The following is a 9,573-nucleotide window of genomic DNA, read 5'->3' as shown; positions in this document are numbered from 1 at the left end:
GTGTGTGTGTGTGTGTGTGTGTGTGTGTGTGTGTGTGTGTGTGTGTGTGTGTGTGTGTGTGTGTGTGTGTGTGTGTGTGTGAGTACAAGGTCCTGGTGCTGGGAAGAACATACAGAGCAGCGAAATGTCCAAAGATTTAACTGACTTTCTCTGAACCTAACCTTATCTTGCCCCAACAGCAAACTTTTGTCGACAGCTCAGAAGATTCGTAGAACTTAAGATCAGAGGCTGTCAGAGAGAGGGCTGACTTTGAAACATGTGTTTTGACATGATACATTTCCGCCAGCAAAAATGAGTGAAAGAGAGAGGAAACTGCTTTATTTTAAATTACACAACCTAAATGTTGGAAGCTCATACTGTGATAGTATTGTGCTCAGCACTTAAAATCTGATATTTTCTGTGAAGTGTAATTGAATAGATTTGCGATAAATGTAGTTGTGGCCGCGTTGCATATTAATAGAAATGACAGCATCCTCATCTGAATGTCTATTTTGTCCATTTTATGCAGAAGCTGGGCTTAAAATTTATATAAAGCATGATAAATCCAATTGATTTAACTTTGAATCCTAATAACATGCAAGAGGAAATGAAGGAAGGTTAATGAGATGGAAATGAAAATGGAAAAGTGCTGTGCTGCAAAGAAGGGAATATCAATGATTTTTTTTTTCCTACAGATGTGCTCTAGTTGTTTCATACAGTCCAAACGTAGCAGCTTAAACGGTGGTAATAAGTTAGACTCCCCTGGTCGTTACAGACTCAGATTTACTTAAGAGGCTAAAATGAGTAAAAATAAAACACCTTTTACTCTGATGTCTGCTGCAGAAACTGCAGGGGTTGTTCTGCGTTGCAAAGCTGTGAATATTAATGCACAAGTCCTCAGGGGGTTTTCAGGGCTCAGAGGAGGAAATGAATTTAAACCATATGTTGATTTACATGAATATTTACTCATGTTGAGAATCTCCGTTGGTGGGACAGTCTGTGACAAAGGAAGAGAGAAAGTAAAGACTGAACTTTTCCCACTTACTTTAAACTTTGAAAGTCTTTTTTATTGTTATTATTTTAGGTGTTAATCTAGAAAACAGAACTTTGTAAGGTATCGATAAGCTCATACCTTAATTATGAGCTTATTCCCCATTTTTAAACCATTTTTTAATCTTGACTGAATGTTTTGTGTTTTAATTTGTGGTATTGCAATACTCAAAGACAAATTCTTTACCTTTGGTTGAGACATGCCACATTTAACTTTGGTACTTCAAGTACATTTCCCATATGCAAAATTAGGTCAAAAAACAAACCTGGGAGGGGTCCAGCAGCAGATGAAACAAAAAGAAGTTAATATTTTACCATGTGCCTTTTATAGTTTAATAAGTGGGATGTGCCTCAGATTTGCAATTCAGTTTAAAATAATGTCCTTTTCAAGTAATGTTTAAGATTTACTTGTCTGTTTCCATAACCTGTAAAATAAAACAGGTTTGAAGCTCTGAATGTCACTCATCTGAGTCTAAATTTATACTCATTTTCAAAAAGTAGGATATATTATTTAGATTTAAATGTACCACATAACCAGTATTGGTATATACCTCTTATACCACTGTGCATGGACGCAGCTTTAAAAGCAAGCAAGAAGCCGTGTACACAGACATGCAACATGCAACTGTTGATCACACAGCGTGTCATGTATGACTTAATGATGTAGCGTCTGGGTTTTCTAATATATGATGAATGGTTCGCAAATTGTGTGTGCTGTTCATTGTAAATTAATCCCTCAACAACAATAATTCATCTTTACTGTGAAGCAGTGTTGAGCGTCTGACAGCCCATTACTGTACAGCATAACCATCTGTAACATGAGCTTTATAGACCTGCTGGTCCAACACTAACAGATGCAGAGCGCCTCGGAACAATATGCTCCAAATGGCCGGAAGTTCTGGCCACGTTCAGATTAAGTTTACAAGCATTGTAGGGGTAAGCAACCGTGGCTATGTCTCAGTGGACCGTTGGTCCTCAATGTAAATGATAGCAACTGTCTGGTCTGCTCCACACAGTGAAACAAGAAATCCCTGCCAATATGATCTCACCATCGCCTACTCATGTGTGACTGAATGCGTGCAAAAAAATTCTCTCTGAAAACGGACAGTGGAAGATTGACAAATATAACTCGGCAGTGGGTGTTTCTAAATTTTGCTTTCTCACATGGCAGCTTTTAAGGGACCTTTTGTTATGTTTGTCTGTTGTGCTGAAGAGTAAACCTGCTGTTAAAAGTTCTTTTTACCAAAAGGAAACAACAATTCATGTACATCCACATGTTCACAACTGCATCGGCACCGAGATGCAGAGAGAAAGGAAGCGACCGAGCGAAAGGGGAGGAGGGGGGTATTATTAGACCGAATGACAAAAAGGGACAGTGTTGTGACAGTGAGCAGCTGGTGTTTCCAAGTGTTGACAGGCGCCTGTTTTTGTGTATTTGTGTGCGTACGCGTGTGCGCTTGATGGAGACAGATTGGGCTGTGATTGTTCATTTCTGAGCAAGACTCTTCTCATTGGGGGTTATTGACGGCATCTGTGAGGAAAATGACAAACATGACAAATGGCACTGAACCAAATGTTCCTCTTTATTCTGCTTCTCAAGATACTTAGCAGGCCCGAAGGCATTAAAAAACAAACAAACAAACAAAAAAAAAAACAATTTGTTTTTTTATTAACGTGCCGAACGGAGGAAAACTAGTTTGAATGGTCGTCAGTAGAAAATTGGTCATGGATTTATCACATCAATATAGTTGAATCCAATGGTTAAGTGGTGTGCTACTAATTGCTTGGAGTCTATGTTAGTAATGCAGATTATCAAGTTGGTGCTGGTGGGTTTTTTGTTGTTGTAGTAGTGCAGTTACCCTCCTAATTAGATCAGCTGTTGTTTGAAGCACTTAAAAGCAAAATATGGTTGTATCCAGATATTTATACACACTGCATACAAAGGCACACAATTTGTTTTTCTTTTACTGTTGAACAATAAGTTAGAAAAAAAAAGTTTCTGTTGGGATTGAAGTTTATGTCCAACAGTATGAAAGAAAGACTATGTGTCTTTTTACACAGCATGTACAGACATCTGGTTTCAGCTGCATCTGTGAACTGCAATGTGCCGTTGTGCCTTCTAAACAATACGCAGGATGCAAACCAGCCTCACACCCTCCCTATATGTTTACTGAAACACGTTACAGGCCACAGGCTGATCCTTTAAATTACCTCTGCTCCTTTGTGTGTTGTCGCTTGTTTTTGCCACAGGTCGCGGTCTATTAGTGGAGCCTCTTCTGGTCTCTCCACCAGCCCCCTCAGCAGCCCACGGGTAAGTCATAAAGCTCAGACACAATCACTCACACACTCTGTAACACACTCATACTGGTAAACGACCATCCAGCTACTGCCGAAACCGCCTTATTGGTGTTGTGTTATTGTTCAATTTGTCTGCAAATAAACTAAAGTAGCCTTTTCTATTGTATACACTGTACACCAAAGTATTCATACCCTTCAAACGTTTTAATACTTTGTTACATCACAACCACAACGATTCCTTTTAATAGGTGATGTACAAATACTTTTGGCAATGCAGTGTAGATTTTTTTGTGGACATCTGGTCACTGCATTATTGCTAAAATGCACCCACCTTGACACTTTAGATTTAAATATTCTAAAGATACACTGTTTAACAAAATCCTTATTAACCCAATATTGCATTTTAATTAATTTACCTTAGGCTTTGTATTAAATTGTTAGATGTCCACCAAAGTAAGGATTACCAACATAAGTCAAACTATAACTCCCAGAGTGGATAGCACAACAAACTTTCACCAACCCTGAAGCCTCTTATCCATCCTCTCTATCCTATATACTTACATTATCCCAGCTTCTGTTTTCTCTGTTCCGTTCTCTTCGGAAATCCACATATAAGAATGCTTTAGAAAATCCAACTGTCCTTGCTCAGAGCTGGGGAGCATGTGGTAAACTTTTCCAGTTGGCTAACCTTAGAAGACTCGAGATTATCCAGGATCCAAAGACACAACCCCCTATACTCAGACACACACACCACACGGGTTCTTTGAGGCTGATCTGAAAGGGAAATTGATTTCTCAGATGTACCGAACACCAGGATTGTGCTCGCCACAGGAGACTCTATTTGGAGTTATTTCTGGAAAAAGGGGCAAATACTGGAGTTTTGTCTCTTTGGTCGCTGCATTAAAAGTCAAAAGAATCAATAAAGCTTTTAGGAACCTAGAGATCCTGCAGTACAGACACTACCTTCCGTTTATTGTTGAGTCAGTCCAGACTGTGTCCACAGCTGGTCTTATGTCTTTTGCATCTATCTGTGTTTGCTTGTTTTTTTCTGCTGTCAGATCATTGTTTGTTTTCCGCAAGAGAAGCCAGTCTTATGTCTTGTTTGGACTGTACTTCACATTGATTGTATTTATTTGTTTCCCATGTCAGTTTAATTCTGTCTTTGTTTAATGTCATTGTTTCATGTCATGATTATTTTTTGTTTTGTCTTGTAAATTCTCTTTTTCCTCCTACTATTCCCTCCTTACCTTTGTGTGGTTGGTGGCTATGTGTGTTTCCGTGCATCCTCATGAGCTTTTATTTAAATTTTTTCATCCACCTGTTCTTCCTCTTGGCTGTGTGTTGTGCTTTGTGTCCTCACATTGCTTGTTCTGAATCCAGCCAATCAGAAAGTTCTGCGTACCACCTCAGTCCCCTGACTTGTCTGAGTCCCCCAACACCAGCCCGTGTCCTTCCCCTGAACCCTGTCCAAATCGCACAGGCCCACGCATCTCCACACCTAACTCCCTGGCTCCAAACAGTGAACCCCTGCCTGGAGCCCTCAACAAGACACAGACACTCCCAGCTAAGCCCAAAGTTGCCCCAAAGCCTCTGCAAGCCACTCGATCAAATCCCCTTCCTGAAACCTCCTCTGATCCAGCACCTGCTGCCAAATCAGAACCTTCCACTCCCTGCCAGCTGCCATCACAGCCACCCTCTGCCTCCGTGCCTCCCACTCCTACTTCTCCATCCTCACCTTCTCCTTTTGCCTCCTCCATCTCCAGTACTCCCATCCCAAGCAGCCCCCAGGTACGCCGCTCCCATTACGCTGCCAAACCCCAACTCTCTGTGCCCTTCAGTCCGGTCACGCCAATGTCACCCATCCGGCTACACCACTTTCACCCTGTGGTGCCTGTCCCTTCTCCATTTACTGACCACCGACCCAAATCTATCCCCCTCATACAGGTTACCCCTCACCCTTCCCCTCGAGGCAGCCCCCTCCCAACCCCAAAAGGCACTCCAGTGCATACTCCCAAGGACAGTCCTGCAGGAACTCCAACTCCCACACCGCCCCCAAGCCCATCCATTGGAGGCATGCCTTGGAGGACGCGCCTTAACTCCATCAAAAACAGCTTCCTCGGCTCACCACGCTTCCACCGCAGGAAACTCCAAGGTACTTGCATTCCAGTTGAATTCATGTTTCCTGCAAACACTGAACTAGAACCACGTCAGTCAGCATTTTGCTTCTGATTTCTGATCTCTGGTTTGTGTAAACTTTGACCTACCTATTTTAACCGATTGTGGCTTCTGTGTAAGGTTTACAGTTTAAGAAGATAAAAGGATCACTGTAAAGCCGTGTTTTATTATTTTAGAATGAAGACGAAATAGTGTGGAGTTGACGTTTCAGTATCTTTAATTGGCTGTAAGTGTGGCTAGCTGAAACGGTGATTCCTACGCAGGAGTATGGATTCTTTTGAGAAGATAGAGTCTTACCTAACTCTGGGATTTAAAAAGGCTGTCAACATTTCCTAATGAAAAGCATTGCATAACACAAACTGAAAATTTAAAAGTACGAAGCAAGGAAACTTTCTTGGTATGTTTAGCCTTCCCATTATCTCATAAAAGCCTTTCTATCTGTTTTTCACTCTCTTGCTTCCTGATTGAACTGCAGACCTGTGTCATGTCATCTTAAAATGTATCTTAGATTTGTGTGTGTTGGATGTAGTGTCGCTTATGAAATTTTGGATTTTTTCCAACTGGCCAAATGACCAGTCGAGGCTGATTTGGCTGAAAATTGGACTACCAACCAATGTCAAAGTTAACTGTCTGAAAGGCTCACATTAATTTAATTAACTCCGATTACTCTGTCTCCATTGCTTCCATAGTTCCTACGCAAGAGGAGATGTCCAGCCTCACACCAGAGTCTTCCCCAGAGTAAGTGGAAACTTGCTGACATAACTATGCATGATCTGCAATCATTTGAAAAATATAGCGTCTACAAATATTTAATGTTTGCCTGCATTTTATTTTTTTCTGCTTGCTTAGATTGGTGTGATGACCCCAGGTCCTTGTTAGACATGTTTCACGGTAGCAGGAGTTAGTGGGTTTATGGGGATGCGTGGTGGAAATGGTTGGGGTGTCAGCTCATGTGAAGTTCCAAACTCCTGTGGGCATGATTACTGAAGGTTGGCCTAGATATGGCTGCTTGGCTGCTGTATAGTTTCCTCATGTCCACCTGCCTAGAAAGAAAATATTAACTGTACAGATGAGTTGGAAAGACTCAGCTGACTTTCATGCCAAATATCTTGGCATAATTTTATGGTAGCTGTCCTTTTTGCTTGTTTTGAAACTCCATTGTAGACCAAAGTTCATCCAGTATCATTTTTCTGGATGAACAACACATTTAAGGTAACCAAGAGGTTACTAATGTGACTAAACACACACACACCAAGTGTTGTTTTCAGACAGTGTGGAGAATTCTTTTTTTTTTCTCATCATTTACATCCTGATTGAACTGCAGACTTGTGTCATTATGCCATTTTAAAATGTGTTTTAGATCTGTGTGTGTTGGATGTAGCGTCCCTTATGACTCACTAAAATATGAACTTTTTGATTCTCCAAATGGCTAAATACCAGTCAGACTGATCCAGCTAAAAATTGGATCAGTCCTTAACATTAATGCGTAGAGAAGATAAATGCTCTCTTAGCATTTGCAGATAACTTGTAAATGCACGTAACTGCATTTACAAGTTATTTACAAGTTTGTCCCAGAGCACTTGCTTTGGGTGAGCATTTGGCCTGGACCAGTAAACAGATCTGGGATGGAGCCTCTGTTTTTTCAGTGGATCATTGCCTTTCAGACTTTAATTATATTTGCCAAAACGAGTTACAAAAGTGTGTGAATGGCCAATAAAGTACCAAGTCGGCCAGCTTTGAGTTTTCCCAAAACCATGAAACAGCTCAGACTTATTCTGAAAATAAGCTGAATTCAAACACAAAGTTTGCCATTTTAAAACTTGAAACTGCTATTTAAAACATGAAGTGTTTTCTTAATGACTTCTACTACCACATACTGAAAAAAGAAAAACTAAAATGGCAGTTTTCTTTCCAGGAATTTTTTTCTTTTGTCTCCGTTACTTATCGACTTATGTGACTTATTCCTAATTTTCTCATGGCTTATCATATGACATGGCAACCTAGAGGTCTTTGAACTGCAATTAGTCTAAGAAAAAATAGTATTCACTATTGGGAATTCACTTTTTTTTTATTAATTGGAAAAGAAGGCCTGAGCAATACTACAGGTAGGAACTGTACTTAAATCAACGCACACCAAATGCCCACAGATAACTGTTATGTCTGCCAGGCTCCTTCGCTGCTCAGTTGAAAGAAGTTGATAGGGAGGCACTTGGCATACTGTGCAGTTTTTGCTTACATGCAACACATTTGACAGTAAAAGTAGCAATGGAAAAATGACATATGAAAGGGAACAATATTAACAAATTTTGAATCCGAGAATTGTACTATGCTGTCTGTCAGATGATGAGCTGCAATCACTTAATTTTCTTCCTTTCAGACTTGCCAAAAAATCCTGGTTTGGTAACTTCATCAACCTGGAAAAAGAAGAGCAGATCTTTATTGTCATCAAAGACAAGCCTCTCAGCTCCATTAAGGCAGACATTGTTCAAGCCTTCCTTTCGGTAAGATCATCTTTGACTCTGCTTCCTACATCTATATGTGCATATGGTGAGGTCTTGATGTTTGTTTTCCAACATGGCTTCTTTTTATGTGGTAATTCAGTGGACTGTTTGTATTTTGCTATGGACTCTGTTGAGGTCAAGAGAAACAGCACGGCACTGATCATTAGCATATAGATGCCTTTGCCTCTACATCATCAGCATGGGCTTACGAGCAAATCGTAAAGTTAAGTTGTAGATTACATCTGGGTTTTAGTTTTGTAATGCTGTGGATGTATGTATGTTTTGGGGCCAACGTCAATAAGCACAGAACCAGATTGACCAAACACGCCGCTGCGGTAGTTGATATTCAGTCAACATAATTGAACAGAACCCATCCTCACCCCGGTTAGATTTAACATAGTCTAAGTAAATGCAGCTCTGCCGCCGCAGGTCAATGTCAGATCCGTTTCCCCTTCCCTGAAGGCAGCTATTTTCTCCTCTGGGTTACGCAAGCTGGTATTCCAGACAGGAGATTGGCACCTGAATCAGTGGAATTATACCTCAGAGCACACTCACATTAATGGAATGTCAAAGCCTCCTCAGCACTGTAGCAAAACGTGACAATTTCAGAGCTCACCTGTTCGTTGGGCATAGAAATTCATTTTGGTAGGGAGAGGGCCATGTTTTGGATGACTCCAGATTATATTAGCTTAAGTCTCTGTGGCACACATGGCTACTCCCTGAGGCATTAATCTTCTTAGAGTTTCAACTGGGGCTCATGGTATGCAGAGGGTATTTTAATGAGGGCTCATTTTACCCTGTCATTTGTACGGTTGGGCAGCAGAAGATGATATCACTCGTTTTCTATTTATTATCACATTACCTGCAATTGTTGGCTACCTATTTTAACCTCATCTGTACATGTTTGTCTTTTTTTTTCTTTTTTTTTTTTGTCTTTTCTCCCAGATTCCCAGCCTGAGCCACAGCGTCATCTCTCAAACAAGTTTCCGGGCAGAGTACAAGTCCACCGCCGGCCCCACAGTCTTCCAGAAGCCGGTCAAGTTTCAGGTGGACATCACCTACACAGAGAGCACAGCTGCCACAAAAGAGAACGGCATCTATTCAGTTACTTTTACCCTGCTCTCAGGTGAGGACTTTTCTGCACCCATAACATTTATCTCCTATGAACAGAAACTGATGTAATATCAAAACGCAGTGCTATGTAGGCACTGTTTGCATTTCCAACATAAGTTTGCACAATTCTAGCAGATGCAAACTTTTAACCCTTTTATTGCTTTTCTTAATCATGGTCAACAAAATTTGACAACAGTGTCTGGAAATTCCATTCACTGGCGAATCGATGTTCCTGTCTGCCGCTGCAGCACGAAGGCCAACAAACACTCTGACAAATCTTTAAGACATCCCCTTTAGTTCAGTTAAATCCATCCGAAAAATAAAAATAAAAAATGGAAGGAATCTGGCACATGTGCAAATCTTTTAGATCAGGCTAACTGAGTGAGCACCCAAGATGTGACTACAGAGAGAGAGAGACTACCAGGTCCTTCAGTGTAAGCTACCTGTTTTGTGTTGT

At 40.8% G+C, this 9,573-nt stretch overlaps 1 protein-coding gene across 4 annotated transcripts in view; it reads left to right on the top strand.

Moving 5' to 3' along the window:
• The window catches only part of LOC106959558 (serine/threonine-protein kinase BRSK2), a 196,736-nt gene that overhangs the window by 174,081 nt on the left and 13,082 nt on the right, over positions 1 to 9,573 (top strand). For 3 of the 4 annotated variants that reach the window (XM_015052206.1, XM_015052204.1, XM_015052205.1), the window contains 5 exons: positions 3,280 to 3,340; positions 5,272 to 5,479; positions 6,192 to 6,240; positions 7,880 to 8,003; positions 8,949 to 9,129. In XM_015052206.1, coding sequence (XP_014907692.1) covers positions 3,280 to 3,340; positions 5,272 to 5,479; positions 6,192 to 6,240; positions 7,880 to 8,003; positions 8,949 to 9,129 — 623 coding nt within the window. Of the gene's footprint in view, positions 1 to 3,279; positions 3,341 to 4,707; positions 5,480 to 6,191; positions 6,241 to 7,879; positions 8,004 to 8,948; positions 9,130 to 9,573 lie in introns of all 4 variants that reach the window. The other variant, XM_015052203.1, reaches the window with a different exon arrangement.

Source organism: Poecilia latipinna, unplaced genomic scaffold (assembly GCF_001443285.1).
Source record: "Poecilia latipinna isolate Pla-1442-1.1 unplaced genomic scaffold, P_latipinna-1.0 Scaffold1095, whole genome shotgun sequence".
Lineage (NCBI taxonomy): Eukaryota > Metazoa > Chordata > Actinopteri > Cyprinodontiformes > Poeciliidae > Poecilia > Poecilia latipinna.
This window is presented reverse-complemented; position numbering and strand designations above follow the sequence as displayed.